The 27,748-nt window shown below is 36.7% G+C and overlaps 1 protein-coding gene across 3 annotated transcripts in view; it reads right to left on the bottom strand.

Annotated features, from left to right (window-relative positions):
* The window catches only part of LOC149214141 (uncharacterized), a 515,106-nt gene extending 494,380 nt beyond the window's left edge, over positions 1-20,726 (bottom strand). For all 3 annotated transcript variants that reach the window (XM_089392204.1, XM_089392206.1, XM_089392205.1), the window contains exon 1: positions 20,249-20,726. In XM_089392204.1, coding sequence (XP_089248330.1) covers positions 20,249-20,413 — 165 coding nt within the window. In that variant the 5' untranslated portion in view covers positions 20,414-20,726. The remainder of the gene's footprint in view (positions 1-20,248) is intronic.
* Between the last annotated feature and the right edge of the window lie 7,022 nt (positions 20,727-27,748).

Raw genomic sequence — 27,748 nt, 5'->3', positions numbered from 1 at the left:
ACAAGTGATGATGAGGGGAATGAATGAGCCTCTCACCAATTTATATCCTCTCTAAAGAGTTCGATTTACCTAATTAGGCCTAATTAAGCCCCAAATAATAAAATAATGTGCAACAATGACATTCCTTGGTGACAAGCCCACCAAGATAGCTCAAGATAGAAAAATAAGCCTTTCAAGAGGGCAAAATATTAAACATGATGGGTCTTTGGGCCATTGCAAAGGCCTAGTGGAGTCCAAAGTGTGCCAATGTGTGAGAATAAGCTCAAAACATAGTGAATAAGGGGTTGGCCTCTTAATATCCAAGCATGTCACATGTGGTGTCCCCAAGTGGGGGTGGGGACACAACGACATCCTCATGGGTCTCCAAGTGGACCGATAATGCCTGTAAACCATATGTAAGGGTTAGTACGATGACATAAACCCTCCTTTTGTCTCCTACAGTAAGACAAATCCTACTATGGACCCTAGTACCTCTGCCACATGTATGGTGCAATGTGAAGTCTGTTGGGCATGTTGATCCAGGTGCATCATCTCATCCATAAACGTGGAACACGAGCAATCACTAAATGGTACTGGGGATACATTAAGTTCTCTCTACTATGGTGGAGACCCATGGCTCTCTATGCTCAGCCTACAAGTGCCAATGTGACCCTCAGTAGGGCTTGGACCCCGTATCGGAAAACCAAACCCCAAGTGGAGACTCACTTGCAATCATGCATAAGATCCAATGCGTTCCCTTGCCCTCCTATATAATTAAATCATTAGAATGATCAAGTTAAAGATTTTAGAATTCATGGAATCAACTGGGCACTTCATGGTGGCATGTCTTTCCATAGTGGGTTTTGACATATACAAGTGTCTCCAAGCTCAATAAGGGGGTTAACCAAGGACCCTCTTAGGTGGTTTCAGCCTTTAAAGGAGGTGAAATGTCCATGGTGCATCCATCAAGTGGTAGGTGGCATGTGATACAATGATGGAATGGAGAGGGGACCAGGGGAAGCCTCAAAGCCACATGTCATGGTAGAAGGGTAGCTAAAATAAGGGAAGCCCGCACTTGGGTATATGGATGTATGAGGGAGCAATTATGGTACCTAAGTTATCCCGACCTTTGTTTTTCCAACCTTCTTATCCTTATTATCCCAATTGAAAATGATAATTTTGTCAAAATCAAACCATGGCTCAAATTCCTAATATTGCCAATCTCAACACCTAAATTGACCCTCTCTGTTGTTAGGTTTGTCAAATAAAAGCCAAGTTTGAATGTCAACCACACTAGATATTTTCCTAATCCTGTGAAAGCAACAAAGGCATTTCTTACAATCACTACTACTAACATGGCCAAGTTAAACAAATTCAACTTCCTTGGCTTAGTTAGCAAAGTTGCAAAGTGTGATAGAGCCTTGAACATAGTGTGGTTTCTTCACATCAATTTGACATGTAAATCAGTCTTGAATCCTAGTTTATTATTATTGGACAAGTGCGTACAAAGAAAAATTTTGGAACCATCGGTATCAAAAATGTGCTGAAATGAGTCATTGTTGGCAGCCTTTACTTCGTAAGAGAGATTGTATTCACAAATAAGCATCCATAGAACCTTCATTGTTTGAGGGAAAAAATATGTGACTCCTAGGACAACACACAATGAAGAAGCAACCTAATAATTCCTTGCAAACAATATTAAACACAATTCAACACTTTCCTGTAAAATAGGAGTGGGTTTAGAAACTTGTTAAATGCGCCACATAGGAATGGACTCAAAGACTACCTACTTCACCTTCACAACAATACTAGAAGGTTTTCATTAACAATAATTGTGTCCCTGATTCATGCCACAGGAAATAAAGGTTGGCAAACTTCTTAATTATTTCTCAAGTGATGCCATTTTTAAGCAATAGTAATTATAGGCAGAAGTTTGGTAGTGAGGGCTATTGCTTTAGACAGTTAAGCGACAAAAAGAGGAGAAAATATATTCCAACACTGAACAGGAGTTATTTTAGCAGTTATCTTTGGAAGTTAGCATAAACAACTTTTCACACTATAATCCCATCCAGAACAACAAGAAAAGTCATCCAAACTGCAAAGTAAACCCAATCAAAATCGGTTCAGACATACCGTTTTTCCCTCGGGATGGTGGAACGGTACCAAAAAAGTCTCCAAAATTTTCCCCGGACAAATTGAGAACGACTTGGAAGTCCCCAAGTCCCCAATGAAGTCCCCAAAAAATTAGGGACGTTCCCAACCCCTGTAAAAGTCCTCGATATGCCGAAACATAGAGTACAAAAATTTTTTTGGTCGGGACGAATCTTCGTGCAACATATATTTATTACCCCTTGAGGCAATTTATTGTTCATTGAGGTTGGGACATTACAAGGGTTCCACTTTTAATGTGTGGAGCATCTAGTGCTCTGGGAATTGGGTGATGGATAATGAGGGTAGAGCTCATTTTAGGTTTTTTCCAACGAAATAATTCATTGTCCGGACCATGTTTTGCATTCTAACATTCTTTTTCTTTCATTGTGGCCATTTTATACTTTTATTGTTCTTTTCGCTACATCAACCTCCTCGGGAAATTTTTCTGACCCAAACTCAAGGATGAGGATAAGAGAGTGCCAACCCAAATGAACCAATGGTTGCAATCCCAAAGCATGGAGGTGATATCCAAGGATTGATGGAAAGTGGTAAGTATGGAGTAACATGGACACGCTAATTCAATCCAAGTCTCCCAAGAAGTGCCCTTCTTATAACCATGAGGCCTTAGAGGAGGTCCCACTGGACTAGGGTCAAAAACTAAACCCCATGGTGAAGTGAGAGAACAAGTTTATAGTAAATATTGATCAATCATCCAGATCACCCCTTAATTCACACTAAAATGCCCAACACACTAACTAAAATCCCATGATTGCACGATGGTTAAAGTACCTTTCGAATGATGACCCGCCTTCCTTTAAGAAGGAACGATGAATGGCAAGAGAAGTTTGACCAAAGCATATGCGTGGAGGGTCCATGGCATCATGTCAAGGGTTGTTCCATATGGTTGTCGCCTGTCTAACTATCCAAAAGGGAGAAAATTTTCTCCTTTGTGTTACCCATTTTTTGGTGGGTTAACATGACCCATTCCCCTTGTAACCTTGAATCTTAGAATCCCACAATTCCAAACTTAGGGGTTCAAGAGGAAAGCATACAAGGTTTTCTTTGAGCATATGTTTAAGTGTTGAAAAAAATGTTAGAGCATATTAGAATCTTAAGAAACACCTAATTTATATCTTCTTCATGTGAGGTACATTAGGCCTAATCACATCACCAATGATACTAAAAAAAAGGATGTCACTTTTACTATTAATTTTAGAATTAAGTTAGTGATTGCAAAATATAAGTAAAGCTATATGTCAACATCAACTTTAAATAACCCACAAGAGTGAAAAGTCGACAAAAGGGTGTTTTGTAAAGGCACTCCTTATATGAAGGTCGTTGGTTCAAAATCCTGTGGGTACCAAAAATCCAGCTATGTTATGTGGCCCAAGCCAGGTGTGATCCTCGAATAATTTGGATAGGTTTCGATGCCATTAAGTTGCAGATTCATATCCAAATTGCTAATTTGCAAGTCTTGAACAAACTAACAAACAAAACAAACATCAATTTTAAATAGAATTTCAAAAACAAAGGATGATTTCTTCTTTTCTTGTGTTCTTCTAAAGGCTTTTGGCAAACTAGTCAGTGTTGAATTGGTAACTATGGTTGGTTTTCATAATGTATATCTGGCCACTAAACGTACTTGTATTGATTATCCTAAAGCATATTTTAAATACTAGAGTCAAAAGAAAAATGTGTTTTGAGTCAAAGTCCCATTGCAACTTTTAAAAGAAGAAAATTTGAATTTTGAAATTGTAATTTTTGGATCCAAAGTTGTCAAATGAGCATCCCTCCAAGTAAAGTCAACCCAGGGCAAAGGACACCCATTCAACCCAACAAAACACTATATATAGGCAGCTCAACCTCCTCAAGTGCAATTTGCATCTCATCACTCATTATTTATTCTTCAGTTTATCTATGCGAAGGAGAGAGAGCACAAGAAGTGTGCACGTGTCACAAGAAGTGCGCATGAGTCACAGAAAGTGCGCAAGTGTCACAAGAAGTGCGCATGAGTCACAGAAAGTGCACATGAGTCACCAGAAGTGCTCAGGTGTCTCAAGAAGTGCACAAGTCACAGAAATTGCGCATGAGTAACAAGAAGTTCGCATGAAATGCAGGGCATGAAATCTTCGGTCATATTAAGCAGAGTGAAATTTTGGATCAAACTGGGAGGCTTGGAGGGGTTGACCAAGTTTGACGGTAAGTCTAGGTGTGTCTCTTGTTGAACAGAAGAATTTCTCTATTGAAAAGGTTGTTGGGTTTTTCCCCTTGGTGGGTTTTCCTAGTGTAAATCTTGTCTTCTCTTTGTGCATTGTGATCTCCATTATTCTAGTGTTCTTGTATGGTTTTATTTATGAAGCTTATTGGAATAATTTGAAAGAAGATCAACATCAAAAGTAATTATCAATGTTTCAAAAACTTTGTGCTAGTCTATATTGCACTTAGAAAATCAACATGGTATCAGAGGTTTGGCGAAGGAAGTAACATTGAGATCACTGTTGCAAAAGCCCTAGAGATCACCTTATTTAAGAATTGTGTACCTCGTGTGCTCAAGAAGAATCAAGGTTAATATCAAGAGATCGAAATAAAGAAGAATCTCAAGCATTTGCAACTCGCTTCAAGAACAAAGCAAAGAAGAAGTTTGGTTCTCAACACAAGAAGTCAGGGAAAGGACCTTCTCCTTCTCAAAGGAAGAAGGGCATGTCAAAGATTCAATGTTATGGTCGTCATAAATTTGGACACTTCAAGAGAGATTATCCTGAAATCGCTAATAACACGAAGAGAAAGGGAAAACAACATGATTTTGTAGCAAATGTTGAGGATGAGCACCCAAAGAAGTCCAAGGGTGACAAAGACTTCTTTTAGTTTTATGCTCTAACAGGTTCTATTGCAGATGATGATTATATGTGGTTGGTCGATAGTGGTGCATCAAGACATATGAACAAAAATCATGGCAATCTCTCTAGCATGATGGAAAAGAGGTTGTCCCAAAGACTAAAGCTTGGATACAATCACAGCTATGCAATAAAAGGAGTTGGAAAAGCATCCATAGAGCTGGAATCTGGTAATTGTTACCCACCACTGGTGGTTAACCCTTGTAGGAGAAATTTTCTCCTAGATTTGTCTTTAGCCAGTAGCCAACAACCCCTTGCAGCCACCAAATAGCTCGATGCGCCACCATTCTCCGTCCCCTAAGGCAACCATTGTGTTCCCTCTCTCATCTGTTATAACTTATGATTGTATGTTTGAAGATGGGTCTTCCAACCCTAAAGGTATGCCTTTTCATTATGTAATTGGGTGTTTATGCTTGCTCTTGTTAGGCATGTTTGGACATAGATTAGTTAGGGGATTCGGAAGAAAGAATGGGCTTGGATTGTACTCTCATTCCCTTGTCCCAACCTAGGGTTGAATCTCGTATCTTGGTCCCATGGGATTTTCTCTATGGGCTACTATCTCTAGGAGTGGCACTACATGGGAAACCCTATATTTGGTTGCATGATCTCGCTTCCTGAAACCATATATCTCACTCCCCTCCGCTCATTACAACCCCTTTTCACACTTTTCCCATCTGAGTCCACATTTGTCCATTGGGTCCACAAGGTATTACCCTCCCCCTCCCCTTGTCTACACTTTGGGTTGGGCCTTGAAACAATGCCCCGAAGGTTGATGCAGCTAAAAATAAAGATAAAAGCATAATTTGGCCACTTACAACAGAAAATGTGCCACAAAATGCAAAATATGGTTGGGACATACAAATTTAGCACGTGGGCAAAAGGCAAACATGAGCTCTACCACCTATCATTATGGCCATCACCCTGGTTCCTAGGGCCAGCCCCCTGCATCATTAAGGAATCCATGATCATCCCAACCCCTAGTGGGCAATGAACTACCCTACCTTAAGGGATTAATCACTGCTACATCATACAAATCATGCTCTCATCCCCTGGAGCCCCAAGCAGTAAAAACAAGAAAAATCAATAAAAGGAAAAATGCATATGAAGAAAGGTGGAAAAACAAAGGTCGGGGCAACCCCTGTTCCACGATTTCTCCCTCCTACATTCATACCCAAGGTGTGGGTTGCCCTCATTCTATTGATGTTCCATCATCATTTCACATGACACCTGACATTTGATTGATGTACCATGGACCTGTCACCCCCTTAGAGGTTGAAACCGCCAAATAGGGTCCTTTATGAACCTCTCTTGTCGAGCAAGGAAACACCTATACATTTTGAAGCCCATTTGGATGGGAATGCCACTACGAAGTGTCCACTTTTGCCCCTAATTAGCAAGCTTATTTACTCAATTGTACTAATGATTAGTTGTACTGGGAGGTGAGGAGACGCATTGGATCTTATACAAGATTGCAGGTGGGTCTCCATTTTGGACTTGGTCTAGAGGGTCATAATGGCACTTGTAGGGTGAGCGTTGAGAACCATGGGCCTCCACCACAGCAGAGTATTGATTGTTATACCATGGGATTCTTCAGCACCACACGTTGCTTGTTCGTGCCCCAACCATACAGAGACGGCAATGCACTTGGATCATGTTGTGAAATTTGTAATCTATCGCAGCAACTGGAAACTATTCTTCTAACTGATTAAAAATTAAGTGTAGTTTATATGCTACGACAAATAACGGATAAAATAACAATTACAATTTTCACCATAAAAACGCTGCAAAAAAAAAAATGCAGGAAACTGAGAAAATGCTAACACACACATAATAATTTGACACAATTATTTTTGGACACAATAATTTGTAGTTGAATTGACCCCCTTCTCAACCAATTCGATATTCCACTATAAAGTTGCTTGTGCAATCCCTGTGCAACCTTTAGTGGAATAACTGGTCCTCTTGTTGTTGCCTCTCCGAAACTGGAAATATTCCTTTGAACTCACTGTCTCTACTTCCCTTTTGGCTCGAACTCTCTCTACTCAATTGTTGGATGCTTGTTCTGCCAAGGAAACCAACCTCTCAAGTGTGTCTAGCTCCAAACCCATTGACCTCCTCTTACAATCTCTCGTTGGCGAACCAACGACCATGATTAAATCTCCATCAATGGCTAAGATCATGTATGAGTCAATCCATGTGAGTTTCTAGAGAAATATCAGCTTTCTCAATTAATTCATGTTAATTAATCACTCTTCCTAAGTTAGGCTCAAAAAACATTTAATTATCGATTAATTAACTTAATTGAGCCATCTCTATTTATTTTCTCCTGAAACGATTTTTGGGTTTTGGTGATCTAGTGGTCCTTGGACTCTTTGACCAAATTCAAAACTAGAAAACCTGTTTGATGCTACAAAATTTAACACATGTTTCCTAGTCGACCACACATTTACACCCAACACTTGGCAATCGATCTAGGGCCCAACTGGTGTTTTGTCTCATCCGAAGAGACACAAGAGAGCATGCATCCTCTTTTAGCCCTCATTGATGGAGTATGAACTTGTTATTGAGCCACTAGAGACCCATGACACCATTGATTGTGCCCCACAGCCACTTTGGAGCACCACAAGGTGTTTTGATTGTAAATCAAGGGGACACCCCTTTGATCATCATTTTGGGAGTTGTCCTCTTCATCATGGCACTTTGAGGACTCATTTAGGCCCTCCAATGACCCCCTTGACCATTATTCAATCATTTTGGCTAGCTTTGGATGCCTTATACTTTTCACTTATTGAGCTATTTGGTGGGCTTGTCACCAAAAGAGATGTTATTTGCACATTAAAATATTATTAGAGCCTTAATTAGACTAATGAGGCTAATTCAAACTTGTAAAGGCTCATATAAGTAAAGGAGAGCCTCATTTTGTATCTCATCATCACTTGGATTTCAATCTCTGTTGTGAAAAAGAATTCAAACCTATAATTGTTGGACGAAATTGGATGTTTTGGATGCATTTTGCTATGTAGAAATTTCGCATCTTGTCTTGGAGCTTCTCTTAGCAATGTTGATGGATGGATGTCCTCTCATTATCTTGTAAGTGCCTTTAATGCTATATTTTTACATTGATACATGTCTAATGTATGGAATATCATGTCAAGATCTTGAATGTGCCCTAATTTAATGCGAATTTGTGAAAACACTGGGATTATTGGTTGTATTTCATGCATTACTCATAAATAATGTGAATGAATGTTCATATAAGCTCATTTTGCATATTGCAACCTTGAAACTTCATCAATCTTTGTCAACTAAGTATAAATATTTATTGTAGTTGTGTAACTGCCTCCTTTAGGGCTAGCGACACTGCATAGGTCTCCTCGATAGAGCGAAGATCTTAAATCAAAGTAACTCTTGACTCCATTTCTCCCAATTGATAAGAACTGGGTCTGGGATCCTTGGTGATCATATCTTCATTGAAAATTCACTTCTCCTCACCTTATCTCTCCTCCTATTTCTTCATCCTTTCAAGGAAAGGTAACCTCACTAGGTCATGGTACAAAATTCTTTGGGAGTAATATCTTGCAAAACCAATTAGAAAATATTTTTCACCGGTGTTTCCCCAGTTCTCCTCAAAATTTCACGCATTTCTCACAGTTGAATCTCGATATTATTGATGCCCTAGCCATCGTACCAAGTGGGAACCCTCGAAGCTGCTTTGACTTGGGGAATTCTTGAAGGTTTGCAACTTAGAGGCATATCGTTCAAGACCTTTTCTCTTGACTATATTGACCTTGGATGAACTCATATCCCGTCACATACTCCAACCCTAGGTCCTAAATAGTCTTTCTACCAAGGGGTTTTTTGTGGAAATCCTTTCTAGCTTCTCCCAAATCTCACACCTCAATTCAGCCTTTCCATTGAATGAGATATCCTTGCCTCACTCCAAACCTTAGTAAAAAGACATCAATCAAATGTGAGGGTTATTGGGACTCCTACCACTGGTGAAAATCAAAAAAGAGCAAGGGACATAGGCTGTTGTGACAGTAGGCATTTATCCCAAATTGTTGTTGTGCCCTCTAGCTCTAGCCTATTAACTAGGTCTGCTAGTTTGTGCAGCAATAGTAACCATGTACATCTCAGCAATGTTCTATATGTACCAAGTTTGAGAAAGAACCTTATCTCTATTTCATGTTTAAAAAACGAAGGCGATAGAGTAGCTTTTGTGGATGGCAAAGTACTTATGTTGTCCAAGGCTCTAGTATAGATAACGTGGGGGTTATTGGGATTCGTGATGGGATACTATATAGGCTCGCGAGTCAACCAGCTCAAGCACTAGTGTATGATGAAATCAATCAAAGTGAGCTATGGCATAGAAGGTATGGACATCTTCATTATAAAGCATTGCCTAAATTGAGTCAAATAGTTTCAGGAGTTCCTAAATCGCAGATAAAGCATGATGGTGTATGTGAAGGTTGCGCACTTGGAAAGAACATCAAGAAACCATTTCCAAGTACTGACAATAGATATAAAGAAATTTTATATTTGATTCACTATGATGTGTGTGGTCTTTGAATTTTCCTTGAAATTGCAATAACTGGAAGTTATTCTCCTAACTGATAAGCAATTTAATTGTTTACAGTAGTTAATGAATACATCACACCACTATTCTTCACAAAATAAATATGTTGCGCAAGTAAATACGGAACTGAGAAATAGATACACACTCATCAAAATTGACAAAACTATTTTGCATTGAAAAGTCTCGAAGAAACCCCGAAGGAAAATATGGTGTAGTAGATGAGGGGTTTTTATATTATTATTCAACAAATTCTGAGAGTATGATAATCTAGATGCCCAACTAGAAATCCTCCAGCGAATACACTAGAAAAATATCTAGGAGTTAATTTTCTCCCTCTGCAAAGCAACTCGCCCTCCACTAGCCTACTTGGACTCCTCACAGGAAACTCACACCTATGCCCATAATGTGCATTGTTGGCCTGGAATAAGTCGCACTGCCTACAAATTGGCTCTATATTAGTCGCACGACCTCCCTCTGCCCTTGGAAAATATTTGCACTGCCTTCCGATTGATCTCCCGACCTCGAGCAACTGAAACGACCTCTTTCCATTTACTCGCATTGGGGTTTTTGGCTGCTCGCGCTGCCTTCTGCAACCCTCTCTACAGATAATTCGGCTTCCCTTCTCTTGCCTCTCCGACACTGGAAAAATCCTCAGAATCCTCTTGAATTTTCTATTGCTCCCTCTCTCTGATGCTCTCTCTTTGGCCCGAATTGCACCCTTGTTGAATCACTGCAAATGGGTAGCTTGATATTCCTTGGCTAACTCGCTCTCCCTCTTGTATCTTTCTCCATGTCATTGGCTTGCTCTTGTATCTTTCGCGTTGGAGCATCAATGGAAAAGATCTAATCGTAATCAATGGCTAAGATTATCTTATAGACTAGATCCAAGTCATTTTCTAGAAGTCTCTAGAGCATAAGCCAATCTCCTCAATTAATTCCCATTAATTAATTAATTTTCCTAAGTTAGACTTAGGAATTTTTAATTATTGATCAATTAATTTAATTGAGTGGTATCTGGGTGCTTTCTCCCGAAGCTTTTTTTGGGTCTTGGAGATCTTGTGTTTCATAGCCTCTTAGACACAAATCGAGACTAGAACACATGTCTGATACTACCATATCATCCAAGAACTAACACTCCCTTAGTGAGGAAGGTGTTTTCTCCCCAACATCTCTTTCCCCCACAACCTGTAGCTAGACTGACCATATCTGACATCTGTTACACCTCCTTTCTTCAAATTTCACACTAATTTAACTCCCCGTCATTGGAAACCACTATAAAGCCTCTTGGGCAAACTCTGTCCACCAACACTGTGCATACTCTGTTCTACCTCGCACTGTTGTTTCTACTGCTCTGTTGCTAATACTACACTGCTTCTACAACTACTACAATAATGAGTCTGGAAACTCCTTTTTGGAGTCTCACTCAAGCTAGAATTTCTCTTGCAACCAGCCTCAAACCTATGTGAACCAATCAATGAAGAAGAGAAGAAGATGATTCTTGGTGATGATCAAAATGAGCTTGAGGTCACTTGTATTTATAAGCTTCCAAGGGTGTCCATTTTCCTGTTAGGGCCGACATGTCCTTTTGTGCACATGTAAGATTTTCTTCAAAAATACACTTTCCCTTGTCCAAATTGGGCGCTTCAATAGTAAAAATTGGTCCTCTTGAAAAGAGGAATCTACTCCCATGGTTGGAATTTGTCACTAAGCTGCCAAAAATTAACACTCCCTCTCAACTAGGGAGAAATTCAAATCTTGTCATCATATCATGTCCCATCTCAAGTATCTCGTCATCAAATGTCATCACTTCTGATCTTGGTTCATCTCTACTTATCCCTGCTCATCTCTTGTCAGACTTTGATGATATGATGAACACTCTCGAATCTAAAATAAGAATAATTTGACATCAAAGGGGAGCTCAATCTACCAGCCTCTATCCATCGGGGAGCCACTTCTACCACCTGGAAGCATTGCTAGCAGGAAGCTAATGTTGTTGCCCAATAATCTCTACCAGAAAGGAGCCAATGCTACGACCCAGGAAACTCTGCCAACAGGGAGCCAATGCTACAACCCAGGAAACTCTGCCAGTAGGGAGCCAATGCTACGACCCAGGAAATTATGCCAGCAGGGAGCCAATGCTACGTCCCAAGAAACTCTGTAAACAGGGATCCAATGCTACGTCCCAAGAAACTCTGCCAACAGGGAGCCAATGCTATGACCTGGGAAACTACAAACAATAGGAGGGATGCCACTTACCTTATGAGGTAAGGATCGCGCATATCCCACTGCTTTGAGATAAAAGGAGGGATACCACTTACCATAAATGGTAAGGATCACACCTATCATATTATCTATTGATCTTCCCAACAAGACCCTAAAGAGTCAATTGGTAGAACACCTACATGTCTAGCTTGAGTGGGATGCCATTTACCATTAGTAAGGATCGCGCCTAACTCAAGAAACCAACACCCATTGCCTAGATTAGTGGGAAACACAGATGCCAACTGGGGTATACTCTGCATAGACCAAGATAATGGAGCTACATCTTCCACCCTATGGGTAACAGATAGGTGTGATACCTTATTGTCCAGAGATACCTCAACCCCAAGAGCCCTACATCTCAATTCCTCACCCTGGGAGCTAAGACTGTTACTCCATAGGGTCACATCCATCAATCCATGCTACTCTCTGTAGATTAGAAGCATATCACGATGCTCATATCCAGTGACATCTTAAACCAACTCAATGAAGAGTTCAATCACACTACCTTATACATTACCAAGAGCAGCAGTCCTTTATATTCTTGTTAATGCAGAACATCAGTTCAAATATTATGTTATAATTTAATACAGGTCACAAAAGGATACCTTATTCATCCTCCCTCTCATGGAGGCAACAACCACAAGCCTAGGCTTGTCTCACATAGCAGCACTGTCTCAATCTATGAAGATATCTCTGTCCTAGCTATATACAGGATTATCTGCCAATCAAATTCCACTCGTCTTCGTAATATGTCATTGTCATATCCAGGACCTGCTCACATAGTTCTCCAAATATCTTTCTCAACCAAACTGTCTCATAGCTTGCCATGTTAGTGGCAATATGCTTTGCCTCGACCGAGCTTTTTGTTTCCTACTCATCCAAGATATCATCAAAAATCCCAAGTTGTGCTCGTTGTGCTCTTTCTGTTCCAGCCCAATCATTAATGTATCCATGCAGACGCATATGTCGGAAGTGATGCTTCCCACTTTTGATCAACTCACTCACATTTCACGATTATGATGCCTAATATACATGAGGTACAATATTTCATTGTTTCATACTAGGTGTTAATCTCTCGGGTACTTGTCATGAAAGTAGTGATCATATATTGAGTCAGACAATGGATTATGATGCTCTAAATTTTTGCTACTTACCTTGTTTTTCTTTGGTGGATCATCATCCTTCTTTTGATAAGCATTTTCATTCATGGGTTGATTTGTATTACTAGGAGGCTTTGGAAGGTGTAGCATGTCCATTTACCAATCCATACTTAACACTCTCAATCTTACTTGATTTCCTTAATCTTGTTCATGAGTTTGTTGTCATGTGTCACAAAAAAAGGGTTCATGTTTCATGGTATTATCAGAAGAACCTCAAACTAAAATAGCTATAAGCTCGAGGTAAAGATAATAAATAAATAAAAACAAAAGCCAAAATAAACCTTGAGTAATGCTCCCTTTCTATGAGGCCATTAACTCAAATCCTATTTGTAAAAGCCATCTCTAATAAAGGGGGGACTAAATGAAAAATAAAATAAAAAAGCCAAGGGGCAATAAGAAATAGTGCTAAGGAAAGGGTAACTTGATGCATAATTGCTCCCTCATATTTCGAATGCACTCATGTGGATGAATATCTTAAACAACCTCATCATGACAATGTAATTCAACTCTTGAATTTACCCACCAAACCATACCATCTATCACTACACATGATCCTTGATTGGTTTTCCTAGGAACTACTCTTCTTGGGAGTTGCCACTTTCAATAAGGGTTAATGATACCCCTAACCACACCTAAACTTGGTAAATTGTATGAATTCTATGACTTATCGTTAAGTTAGAAAATAAACTCAGTGTCCTCTACCTAATGGAATTTACATTTGACATGTTTCATTGTTTATGTTGCATTTGCTTTGTGCACACAAATTAGGATTGATGACTACTTTGTGTCGCTTAGGCCTTTCTTTGGAAAATGTACCTTTGCAGAACATTGAGGTCAATGTTTTGCTTGATAAAGGTTGTCCCACCTATGGAGGAGGCCATTGGGGCTTCTAGAGAGAATGTTGCACCCTTTGAAGGCAATGTTTCACTTTTGAGACCTTTTTCATGCCTTTTCACATGATTTTTGAGGGAGTTGTCCAGTTTTGGGAGCCCAAATATGTCACATGTGGGACTTTTTTATTCTTATGAAGAGGACGACTTGGAAATGGATGAGAGTTTACTTCATTATCTTTAAGGCCTTTTGACTCATTCACTCATGTATCATAGATATTGTATGTATTATTGACCATATTTATAGGGTTTGTAAAGAGATAACAGTATTTTATATTTTTTTAAGATAAAAGCTAGGAGAATATTATTCTTATATTGAGAGGGTTGCTACCTCTCTTCATAAAAATAAGAGAAACACCTCTTAATTCTAACTCATTGCTAGAACTTGTGAAGAACACTAATTGTCTAATATTATGATTTTCATTTTGCTATGGATGGAGAATTTAAGCACACTCTTTGAGAAAGATGTCTTGTGGATGTTTTACAATTTCATGGATGTTTTTGGATCTAGGGTTTTGTATATGAAATCAATTTATTGAGCAAGTGATATTTCTTAATCTTTGTACATTTTATTTATGAATGGTTGCAAGTGTAGTTGTGCTTTTCTATTATTTGTGTTGCACTCTCTTTCTATATTTTTGAACAAGTCCCTTCTTCAAAGTTTTTTTATGATTATTAGTGACGTATCTTCCCCTTGAATTATCTTGAAGCTTGTAAGAAACTAGGTGGATTTGTTAGGGTTTGTAGTGGACAAGTATAACTATCACCCTAGTTTCACATACACATGAGAGGGGAGCCTTGGTTGACCCCATACAGCCAAAAAAATTAGGCACTAATCTTTCCTTATCTAGTCAACCATAAAGTCAAAATTCCAAATGGTTAACTTTTGTTTCAGGGTAAATCTAGGGTTTTTAAGCTTGTAACTAATTTTTCATCCATCAAAGCCCAAGATGTCAAGGGTTGTCTTGCATGTGTTTGACTTAAAAATATTTTTTATTACAAAGTCAAATTAGCTAGTTTACAAAATCATTTTTATTACAAAATCTTCCATTAAGCTTGTGAAATTGATGTAAAATGTAGCCAAAGGGGAGAGCTTCTCATGCCCCAAATTCGTAGTGCTCACAAATGGAGAAGGGGCTCATCACCTAAAATAGGTCTTTTACCATGTCAAGATGTTGAATGGCCCTACATATAGTGCACACTCCAATGTACTAGATAAATAGTACAAACAAAATAATCCTTGACATGTGAGGATGTACTCCAAGGCCCGCCTAAAGGAACTCACTAAGTGTAGCCTCCAAAACGATTGCATGAAAATACAATAAAAGAATTCTCTCGAGTAACCCCTTCCATAAAACAAGTTCAACAAATGATAAAATAATTAAGTAGTTACAACCTCCAACATGTAAGGCTCCATGAACAATTAAGATATGCTCCTCCATATGTGCACCCTTCAAGGAAGCAATAAATTAATCATAGGGTGCACTCCAACAAGTATGACCCTCCACAAATGACAAGAGTAATGTCTCCACATCCATGCCCTCCAAGGAGAATCTCCAAATACAAAAATAAGACCAAGTAAATACATGCAATAATAACATGTGTGGTCCTCCTCAAACTCCAAGCTCATGTAAAAAGCCACTGGTCCTCTCCACGTGCAACATATTCTCAAAAAAACTCCTCCATTGTTGAGAAATCTAGGGCAGCATATATATCAGGTTTCTTAAAATGATTTCTCTTTCCTTCGACAAATTCTTGTGGTCATCATATTAGTTCTTCATTATTATTTTTGTGTTTATTTTATCATCAAGACAAATGCCAAAAAAGAAGATCAAATAAGACACGAGAGTTAGGCTCCAAGTTAGGGAAAAACCCCTATGAAGGGGAAAACCTAGTCAAACTCTTCCACTATAGATTCAAATCAGATTGAGAGGACCAAGACCTTTTTTACTTTAAAGACCAACACACCATGATCAGATCAGCCACCTATCCAAGAGATCAACTTCAACAAAGTCAACTGCTAGCTTCTGCTTTATTAAGACCTGTGGAAACCCTAACATCTTCAAAAATTCACTTCTTTCACAGATGAAGAATCCTCCTATTCCTTCATTGGACTTCATGCTTCTTCCCAGGCTCCTCACATTCTTTATCTACTTCAGATTGGATCAGAAATATGTGTGATTGATGTGCTACCAAATGAGGTCGAATTGCATCATATTTATAGTCTTCTTGAGCACTGGAAGGGTTCCTTCAAGGCCGACTTGTAGGGCTAGTTGACCTGATCATTTGGTGGACACTAAGACACTTTTTACAAAAATAATTTTTCTCTTTCTTGTTTACAAGAGCCCCAATGGGTCTATGACATCATGAATTTGACTTTGACTCAAAATAAAATCCCTAGAGCACACAATGGGTGATTTAACCTATTGACCATTGACCCAAGCATGAAACCCATGCTTTAATAAGTCAACTTTTTATAATAAAATTCCATTTTCTTTTCTTTTGAAAAATAAATTACATCATGAATTCAAATACAATTATGAAAACCGATACTAGTTACATTCTTCAACACTCTCTTAACTAAGGAGGTATTCATAATTACCTATATATAGAGGTACATGGAACATCTCAAAATGATAAATTCTACAAAGAGTCACAACACACGTAGTACTACAAATTAGATACTTGAACAAGGTATCTAATTGGGTGGGACTAAGGTGTGTTCCAAGCTTCAGTCACTCTAGGTACCATCAGGCTCCCGCTTTAACACGAACAAAGTGATCTAGGTGCATATCCAAGGTCAAAGCTCTAAGACCAACGCCACCGTCCCTCCTTCGGGATCTAAGCATCATAACAAGCCAACTAGAGGTCCTCCCAAGCGTCTTGTTGCCACAAGATGCTTCATCTATCATTAACAACTAAATCAGATATATCCACCAGTCCAAGCATGCTTCAAAACGTTTAACCATCTTATGGAGAGATCCTGCACAATCACAACCCCCATTAATCAAAAAACTTTATACATTAGTTAAATCAAACCTCCGAGGTTTTTTAAATATACATATGTTGCTTAGATCATCATCATACTATCCAAACACATCTTCATTGGAGGCTTTCTTCTTTAACTATACATAAGTTAAATCAAACCTTCGGGGTTTTTTAAATATACATATGTTGCTTAGATCATCATCATACTATCCAAACACATCTTCATTGGAGGCTTTCTTCTTTAACTTCTTACAGCAACACCAAACTTAGCCTTAGTACTTTCAACACAGCTAGGTCTTTGTTTGCAACTTCATGAATATACCCTTTCTTTATATCCAAGCTCCCTCTCAACTAAGGGAGATCGATAGCTTCATAACATCGAAGAAACTTCAACCTTTCAAAGCTTAAGGGACATCATTCCTTTTACAACAAGAGCATCCAACTCCTCTTTTTCCATCATGCTCATTACTATTATGATCAAGTCATCTTCAATTATGAGATAGATGAACTTCATCTTGAAGATTATGTACCTACAAATCTTCAACAAGTACACCCAAGTACAAATATACAGAAACATGAAGTCAACGGTATCAAAATTATGTCATTACAAGCAAAAAATACACACCCGTTCTTCCCAAGCTTCTTTAGGTCTTTTCCATCGACATGTTTTGCGCCGTAGTTGAAGCGAGTTAGTTCTTAATTGAGCAATAAGAATCTTTGCTCTCCATGGAATGCTAGCTCCAATGTACTCTTTTTGTTGGAGATCACAAGTGGGGTTGAATTCTTGAACATAGTACTTCTTCTTTCTACCCAACTCTTTCCTCATATATGCTTACGAAACTTCTCCATAACAAAACTCTTTAAATCCTTGCAGTTTGTGGGACATGCATTGAGGTAAATATTCCATTTTTGCATCCATTTGTTGTTTTGTCTCATCCATGATTTCTTTCTTTCACTCATTCCTTCATTGAAGATAACTTTAGGCCATCTACCTTCTCTCATTTTTCCAATTTTTTGTAGATACCTTATGAGACACACCATAGCAATTGCTTTGATGGAAGTTGCTCATGTTTCACTCGCATTATCTCATAAGAAACTGAACTTTTTATTTTAAACTTTTGCTCATGATCAAGCATTTTTGGATTTTCTCAATTTGATTCCATTTTGAGATAGGATTGTTGTTAGCCCACAATTCACACCCATATAATATCATTGGACAAACTAGGAGACCAAAAATCACTTTAATTGTTTTCCAATCCCATAACTCTTCCTCTCTACATTTGTTTTGAAGAGCATATAATGCTTTCCACCCTTCTAAAATTCTCTTCTTTCTGCAATGCTCCCAATTAAGCTTCTTGTTGAAATCAATCCCGAGGTACTTGTATTCATTTACTTCTTCAAGAATGTTGTCTTCAAAGAAGAACCTATGTCTTTTTATTTGAGAAAATCATACAATCCTTTTGTATTTTAAAAAAATGAGAAATGTTTGCTTTGCCTTTAAACACGTAATATATTCATAATTAAAATGGATTTAATGGTTACATTTAATTAAGGAAAAATGAGTGCATTTTTAATTGGCACCAAGTCATCTATTCCAGCCTGTTTTGCCTTTCGGAGGATGATGAAGTTCAACTTCTTATTTCACATTGTATTGCATGAGTAGTTTGTCAAGTCAAGTGTGTAGTTGGAATTTTTTTTTTTACTAAAAGCTACTAAGTCAAGTGTGCAGTTAGATTATTTTGACTAAAATTTACTAAGTTGGGCTTTTTTTTATTAAAAGCTACTAAATCAAGTGTGTAGTTAGATTATTTTGACTAAAAGTTACCAAGTCAAAGTGTATAGTTAGATTATTTTGACTAAAGGCTATCTAGCTTAAGTAGCTTTTAGTCAAAATAATCTAACTACACACTTGATTTAGTAGCTTCTAGTCAAAAAAAAATCTAACTACACACTTGACTTGACAAACTACTCGTGCAATACAACGTGAAATAAGAAGTTGAACTTTATCATCCTCAAAAGGCAAAACACAGTGGAATAGATGACTTGGTACCAATTAAAAATGAACTCATTTTTCCTTAATTAAATGTAACCAGTTAAATCTATTTTATATTCTTGTTTGAAGGCAACATTCTTGAAGAAGTAAATGAATACACGTACCTCGGATTCATTTCAACAACAAGCTTAATTGGGAGCACTTCAAAAGAATAGAAATTTACGAGGGTGGAAAGCATTATATGCTCTTCAAAACAGTTGTAAAGAGGCACAGTTATGTGATTGGAAAACAATTAAAGTGTTTTTTTGGGCTTTGTCCAATAATAATATATGGGTGTGAATTGTGGGTTAACAAATTGAGAAAACCCAAATACGGATGTAGAGAGGCAGAGTTATGGGATTGGAAAACAATTAAAGTGCTTTTTGGGCTCCTAGTTTGTCCAGTAATATTATATTGATGTGACTTGTGGATTAACAAATTGAGAGGAAAACAATTAAAGTGTTTTTTGGGCACCAAGTTTGTCCAGTAATATTATATTGGTGTGAATTGTGGGTTAACAAATTGAAAAAAATCCAAAAACAGTTGGTATTAAAGTAATAAATCAAAATAACAAGAGCCAACTAAACAACAAAATGCAGGAATGCCAAATCTATTGGATTTATTTGGACCAACAATATTAAATTGCCGGATAGAGAATACTACACATAAATATCTCTAACATAATAGGAAAAAATGATACTACACATAAATATCTCTAACATAATAGGAAAGGGTGGCCACCAACGGGAAAAGACAAACTTGGCAGAAGAATATTGAAAATTTTATAAAAATAAAAATAAAAAACAAAACAAAAAAAAAAAATTACAGCTAAAAGTTAATAAGATAATGCCCTGTTTTATATACATGGAAGTAAGGCTGGATTTACTTGAAAGCATATGACTCTATAGCTATAACCTCAACAATGAGTGTACTAGACACTATTTTTTTAGATACTATCTAAGGTGAAACTGTCTTTCTTTCTGACTTTAGAGAAAGACCTAAAACTGCTTCAGCCAATTGGCTAAGAGTTCATATTTCTTAAATGCTAAGAAAATATTAATAAACTCAAAAATATGTAGCAAGAATAAAAGTATACATTCTTACTAATCAAATTTTACTTAAATAATAATGATAAATCAATTTATATTACAAATACCACCATTAATATAATTATATAATAAATCAAATAAATAAATAATGTAATACGTTTCACATAGTTATTCCAAATATGAACTTCCACATATTCAAGCAACTGCAGCTACTTATATCAAGCAATCATAGCTAGTTCTGAATTATTAAACAGAAAAGATCTTGACCTCGTTCTTGAAGAGATTTTCGTTCATTATATCCTCCCAGGACCATCCCAGCACCATATTCTCGAAAAATTCAGTTGCCAATTTATATTTGGCTCTCTTTACGCTGCTGTCTTCCCTTTCTGGGGCTGTTCCCCCATACAGAAGCGATCTCAGACCGGAAAGCATTTCTCAAACGCCCAACCACTTATAACTACAAGCAACAGCAGGCACAGGTATTTCAAGCTATAAAACCAGCTGGTTAACCACTCAATTTGCAATATATTGCATGTTCAAATGAACTTTGAACTGCCCTATTTGAGCTCTCCATGGAATTAGAGTGAAAAACAGAATGAGAATAATGCTATTGTTGAAGGGTTAAAAAGATCCATAGTGCATTTATACGCAAACTTGTAGCACAGCGACGGCGGCCAGTTGGAATTCCAGCTAAGATTGACGACACACTCGCAGATTTTGGGATTTCCAATAAAGATTGATGATGGTGTTATCAAATTTAACACTGAATGTGATTGGAATGGTTTTTAAGTGTGATTTAAAATATATATATATTTTTTTATTTAATTTGTCTAAAATTTAACAGTTTTTAAGTGTGATTTAAAATATATATATACTTTTTTATTTAATTTGTCTAAAATTTAGCCGACATTCATTGAAATTACAAATTTTATAAATAAATTTTAAATCATCAAAATAAAAAAATAAATACTAAATCCAAAAAAACTCCAAAATATCACTTAAAACAACACCACTGCAAAATGACTAGGCAATTTGCCTCTCAAATTCCCTCGCTAAACTGTCTGATTCCATCAGCAAAGCAAGAATAAATGCGAACGAAGTACGAGTTGACGGTCGTATGGACGAGGTGATTGAAAAGGAGTTGTCTATAATGCGAGTTGACGGTCGTATGGACTAGGTGATTGAAAAGGAGTTGTTTATAATGTGATTTTTTGGAGATTTTGGTGATGGAATCCGGCAGAAGAAATTGAGGTTAAATCTTGATTTGTTGCAGTTAAAATGGTTTTTTAACTGTCTATTTGGATTCAGCGCCCTGGAAAACTTCTGGGACGCTTTGATTGTGCAGAAACTAGCTATCAAACTTGCGATTCTAATAAATTGCTGCCGGATTTTAATCGGAAAAACCTACCGAAAAAACTTCCAAAAAATCGCATCATAGACAACTGGGATTGAAAATATTGAAATATAAATGCTAGAACTGCCAGCTTCAATTCCAATGGGGACTTGGGCAGCTATTTGAGAGTAGCACCGTCCGGAAAGCGGAGAATAAATCGAGAAAAAAAAGTATGAGTTGATTGTCGGAAGTACGACGTAATTGAAAATATTAAATTATAATAATAAATGCAAAAGAAAGCACGATTGAAGGATAATAAATGCAAAAGAAAGCACGTTTGAAGGATGATGCGACTGAAAGTTTATTCGCACGCACAATGGATAGAGCTAAGCACCATTACCGATAAAATATTATCATCCACTGTTTTTATTCTAAATTCGCTTGGTTTATATTATCATCCACTTTTTTTTTATTTTAAATTCGTTTTGTAAATATTAGTATTTTTATTATTATTTATTTTAAATATGTTTTTGATTTTATATATATAGATTTAGCATCAAAAAATGAAGGAGTATTTAAATTGTGAAAAGTTCAAATTTGCGACTTCAAACAATTAATTATTAATTTCTATGGGTAAATTGGATTAAAATAATATAATTAAAAAATTCCAAAATTCACAATAGGTAGATTATGTTTCTAAATTTTGTATATTACAATTATCAATTAAATTTGACAATAATTATTAGTATTTTATTTATTTAAGTGTTAATTAGTACAACCACATTAAAAATATTAATGTGATTGATATAGCCTAAACTTCATAAATATAACAAAAAAATCTATTGTAATAGGAAGAACAGCTTACCAATGCACACATTTATCTGATTAAACCATGTATAAAAAGGTTATGGGTCAACTTTAACTTGAAAAAAAAAAAAAAATACACAATAACAAAAAAACTATTGCAACGCCAAGAATACCTAACCAATGCACACATTTGCCTGATTAACCATGTATAAAAAGGTTATGGTCAACTTTAACTTGAGAAAAAAAAAGGAATTACCCAACTTATTATAAAATGAACCATTTTGCTAAATCAAAATTTCATATATATTAATTTGTCCATCTAATTAGAATATGAACTTGTTAGAATTGGAATAATCTCAAATCCCTAGGAAATTGGCAGGTGGGAGAACATGGCAAGATTTTTATTTTTTTATTTTTTTGTTAAGCTTGTCAGGACCTCCTTTTTCTATTTATAAAAAGCAAGTTTACACCACATATATGAGATAGGTGGCTTCAACTTGCCCAGTGGGAAACCAAGTCTGTTCGCCACATATCCTCATTATAAGCCATCCAAAAACAATATAGTGTCAGTCATTCTAACCAAGCTATATACGTATTAGTATCATGATAGGAGTCTATATGTCTATCACAAACAAACATCTTTAAAAGTAAATGTTACTCGCAAGAAACAAAAAAAAAAGCACCCAAGAAACTGACTAATCCTACTGTCCTTCTAAGGTAGACTCAACCGAAGCCGAGTCATTGGCTGAGTCGCTAGGCATATCAGCTAGCTCAATAATGCAAGGGATGTGCCTTTGGATTCTGTCTAGGTGGATGTCCTGCTTGTGCAACTAGAATTAGATCATCTACAAATCTTTTTTGTAATTGGGAATGTCCTGGAGAGTCATAGCCATCCCCACTGAGATTTGCTCCATTGCGTTCCCCATAAGGCTCTTCATGAGCCAATACATATAGAGGGTCTATTTAAACTGGGTGAGTTTGCCCCTAGTATTCCCGGGATCTGGGATTATTGTCCACCAATTCTCCATTTCCTCTTTGAATTCATCCGCTTGTTTTATTTTCCCCTCCCATTCATCCAGAAGCTTACGGATGCCTGCATCTGTTCCTTCCCTGTAGGTTGTCGTTGCTTCACTAATGAGGCGTTCTACAGGCTTCCTCCCATGTCTATGTTCCGAAGTGCTCTAGTCAACAGCTCGAGTCGACTCCCTCCCCCTTCTGTTGCATCCTCTTCCACGTGCAGGTCAGGCCATCTCTCCTTTATTCTTTGTCTGTTCACAAGCGAAATGAATCAGCTCTCGATACGTTGTCTCATGCCTCTTTGGCTTGATACCAGTTCCCCTCCCCTCATGCATCTAGGTGCAATTGCCTTTGCCCAAGTACCCCTCTGCCCCAAAATGTTATGCCACTTCTCTTCTTGGTGTAGCTGCACCACTCACCTTGCTCTCGCTCCTGCCTTTCATTTGCCTCACCACCCACATGGTAGTAATGATTCTCTCGACTACACACAGGAGTGGTTTCATGGTGCCAGACCCAGTTAACGCTCATGGTTGTCACAGCCAGCCCATCAAGTCGAGTTACCGTCACTCCCAAACGCGGTGCCTTCCCCCACCCCTCTGCCTAGTGCTGTTGCATCACTCCTCTGCCCAGAAGAGCTACCTCACTTCTCTGCCCCTCCCTTGGCCATCGCTCATGCTTAGCCTCAGCCTCACCACTCGCATTGGGATACTGATTGTCTCACTCGCTCACAAGAGGGGTCTCTCGTTCCCAACCCCGAGTATCTCTCATGGCTCTCACCTCTAGCCCAAGCCCGATCACCATCACCCCCAACTTATGCTGGTCTCCTCGATCATCCCCCAATTTCCCTCCCCTGTCATCTCCCGAACCCCCCAGCCATAAATCAATAAAGTTGCCATAGTAAGGGGCTTGAAAGACCAAGATACATACCCGGGAACGCTGCATTGAAACAATTGTTAGTAGCTCCACTCACTTACGCCCTCGTTCCTCCGTCCACCCGCAATCTCAATAATACTCTTCTCTTTATCCTGAATTCCTTCATATTCCCATTCAACCTTTCTTTGTCACGTCACCACCCTACCTTAGCCATTTCACCTCCTTCTCCATCCTGGCCATGCCTACCACTTCTCCCATCTTCTCTATCAGATTGCATGCGGGAGCCCACCACACCCATCGCCATGAGCGTGTGGGGGCTGGTGGGTGGTACCTTGCCTTTAAACGTCATAGCTACCATATTTATCGGTTGTCCTCTCCTGCCTTGAGCACGCACCCCGATCGAGGGTAGCATGTGGCAAGAATTTTAACTTGAGAAAAAAAAAGGAATTAAACATCTTATTGTAAAATGAACCATTTTGCTAAATAAAATTTGTTTATATGTTAATTTCCCCATCTAATTAGAATATAAACTTATTAGAATTGGAATAATTTCAAATCCCTAAGAAATTGGTGGGCAAGGGAGTCATTTGGCATGAATCTATTTTTTTTAATTTATTAAAAGCCAATGCAACCTAACAAACTCTGTAACACACTATAGCCGTTGATAAACATTAAAAGGAAGCATATGATGAGCATATTCCCTTGAGAATCAATCAATTAAAAAATAAAATAAAAAGTCAACAAATCTTCATCCACCTTAAGTTAAAATAGAAAGTATTCTACAAATATTGATCATTTTAAAATCTTCTTTAATTTTTAAAGTTGTCAATATGATAGATGAGTTAAACATTTACACATATAAAACTCTAATATATAAGCAATTTCAAGCACCATTTTGAAAAATAAAAAAATCCAAAGAAGTTGTTAGTTAAAACTTCAAGATAATCATCAAACTATGCACTTCCCACTATACTAAGACCCCAATATGAGACTTCCCTTTAGCACGGAGACTCCAAAATAAGCACAAACTTGCCAATAGTGGGTTTTTGGCCATGTAACAAAACGCTTGTATTCATCTCCATTCACATCCTGCAACATTGCATTGTGCATCCTTAAAGACAAAACCCTGAATAGTGAACCCTTAAGCTTAAAGGTTGAGCCTCATGTGGCATGCCACACTCACGGTCTTTGATATGTAATATAAAACACTAACTATGAGGATAGAGTAATCAGATTAAAGGGATTTTTAATTTTTCAATATAAATAATAGAATTGACTTTTCTTATTTGTCTTAAGTGCATAATAGTATTTAATTTGATTTTGAGAGTTTTTAATAATTTTTTTAGTGTTGGTATATTTGTGATAGATCTTAATTTTTATAAAAAAGGGTCTATTTAGTATTCTAATTAGAAAATGGATATATTTTATTCAATATAGAAATCTCAAATGTGTGATTACCATGCCTCTAATAAATTTGATATGTTAAAATGTGAATGCAATTGAGTTTTGGGTCTTTCAAAATGTATGCTCATAAATTATTATTAGTTGAAATGTTAGAATCCTCCTAAATTCCTATTTAAAAATGAGTTCAAACTTTTTAAAATTATTTATAAAGTTCTTTTCGTTTCAATTCATTGTATTAAAGTTCTATTCATTCCAATTTATTACATTAAAAGTTGAAATTAATTATTCATCTTCAAAGTACATGTTAATAGGTTTAACCAAATCATTTCAAAATTTTCTAAAACATGATTTGTAAAATCTTTAAAATAATATAAATAATATCTATTAAAATTGTATTAAAATATAAATAAATATAATTAAACATTTTTAATTTTTTAAAAACATAAAAACTATGATATTATTTTAGTAAACCCTATTTTATAATACACCTAAAACTAAAAAGTTTCATATTTTCATATTCATAACCTAATTAAAAATAAAATATATATATATATATATATATAAATAATTAAGAAAAACTTGTATAATATAATATATGGCATTTAAATTATGAAGAAAAAAAAAATACGAAGAGCAGTTTAAAAAGGAATAAATCACCATATGAATGCGGTAAAATGTATACCAATTTTTCAGACATATTCCAACTAGTTTCCAAATTTTGATAACTACTGATGTAGATAGAAACTGGACATTTCGAGAAGGATGATGTGACTCAAAATATATTCGCACGCGTGATGGTGCGAGCTAAGCACCACTAGCGATAAATGTTATTATGACTGTCCGAAACTTTATGAATATGTTATTTGAATGTTATTATGACTGTCCGAAACTTTATGAATATGTTATTTGGAAAAAAATTGCTTTTAGAATGTTTTGGTTTTTTGAAAATCCAGAAAATTTTGGGAAGGATTTTTGTAAATCTAAGTTAAAGTTGTTAAATTTCAAAATTTTGGGTGTCTTAGAGGTTTTTGATGGCGTTGAATCCATTGTCACCCTCAAAAACATGATTTAAACACTCCTTTTACAAAATTTATTGAAATTTTTTTACCCAAATTCTGGCCAATTCTGTTCAATTCCTCAACCTTTTAAAATTTGCCTTGTTGCCATGCTCACGATACAAATACCAATTAATGTGAAGAATATTATAAGGAAATAAAAAATATTTTAAAAAATTATGAGCTTCCACACATATTTAGCCAAAAGTTTTCTATTTGAATTTAAAGTGGATGTTGATGACCTAGATTGATTCTCAAGTATGTTCAGAGTATGCATGATTATCAATGGTTGTAGTGTGTTAGAGAGTTTGTTAGGTTGCATTGACTTTTTATAAATTTTAAAAAATTGATGTTTGAACATTCACCAATTTCCTAAGAATTTTCAAAGCATATATATATTTTTTAAAAGATTGTCTTATATCTTGGTTGTAAAGTATAGAAACTCTTCAATAGTTTTGTTTTTTTATCAAGGCCTGAGATTCTTTAAAATCAAAGTTAATAATAAAAAATTTGTTGCAATAATTTTTATTTTTAGTTTTCCTAAGGAAAAAATCGTAATTTCCATTATATTAATATTGAAAATTACATGTAGCGGAGATGGAACCAAATTGAGCCAACTATCCTAGTGAATTCATAGTTTATAAATATTTAACAAAAATGACAAAAGTATATACATGTAGTATGAGCAGTGTAAAGTAACTCTCTCATGCAAAAATAACAACAAAAAGTGTCTAGCAAGATTTGTCGAGGATCATGGAGATTGATAAGTCGACTCTGCTTCCCTTGTATGCTCGATGAAAGGCCTGTGGTAATACTGGTAGCTTTCCTGTTCCATTTGTTCCAATATTAACCATTGGCCGCTGGGTTGCTGCGCGGCTTCCTTGGAAAGACTGTCAGAAATCTGGTTCCTTTCCCTGTAAATGTGGGTGCAAACAATAAAATCAAATTGTGACTTTAATGTTGTAATTTCTTCCAATAAACCTCTGAGTGTGTGCACGTGACAATGAGTAAGTGAGTTGAACCAATCGATGACAATTTTTGAGTCTCCAAAGATCTGAATCCAGTTACAATTCTTCTCAAGTGAAAAAATGAGGAGTAATTTGAGGTTGTTTAGTTCTGCATAATTGTTTGTTCCATGACCAAACCCCATATTTAGTTTGTAATAATGATTGTCAGTGAGATATAATATAGCTCCTCCCCCACAGCCAATTTCTTGAGCAGATCCATCAAAGTATGCCCATGGGAAGGATTTGTCTATGACTTCAGGTGCAATGTTCC

This window comes from Pinus tabuliformis, chromosome 1_1 (assembly GCF_031772625.1).
Source record: "Pinus tabuliformis cultivar Carrire ecotype Pingquan chromosome 1_1, CPIR1, whole genome shotgun sequence".
NCBI lineage: Eukaryota > Viridiplantae > Streptophyta > Pinopsida > Pinales > Pinaceae > Pinus > Pinus tabuliformis.
The sequence above is the reverse complement of the archived record's forward strand: the minus strand, read 5'-3'. Positions and strand labels throughout refer to the sequence as shown.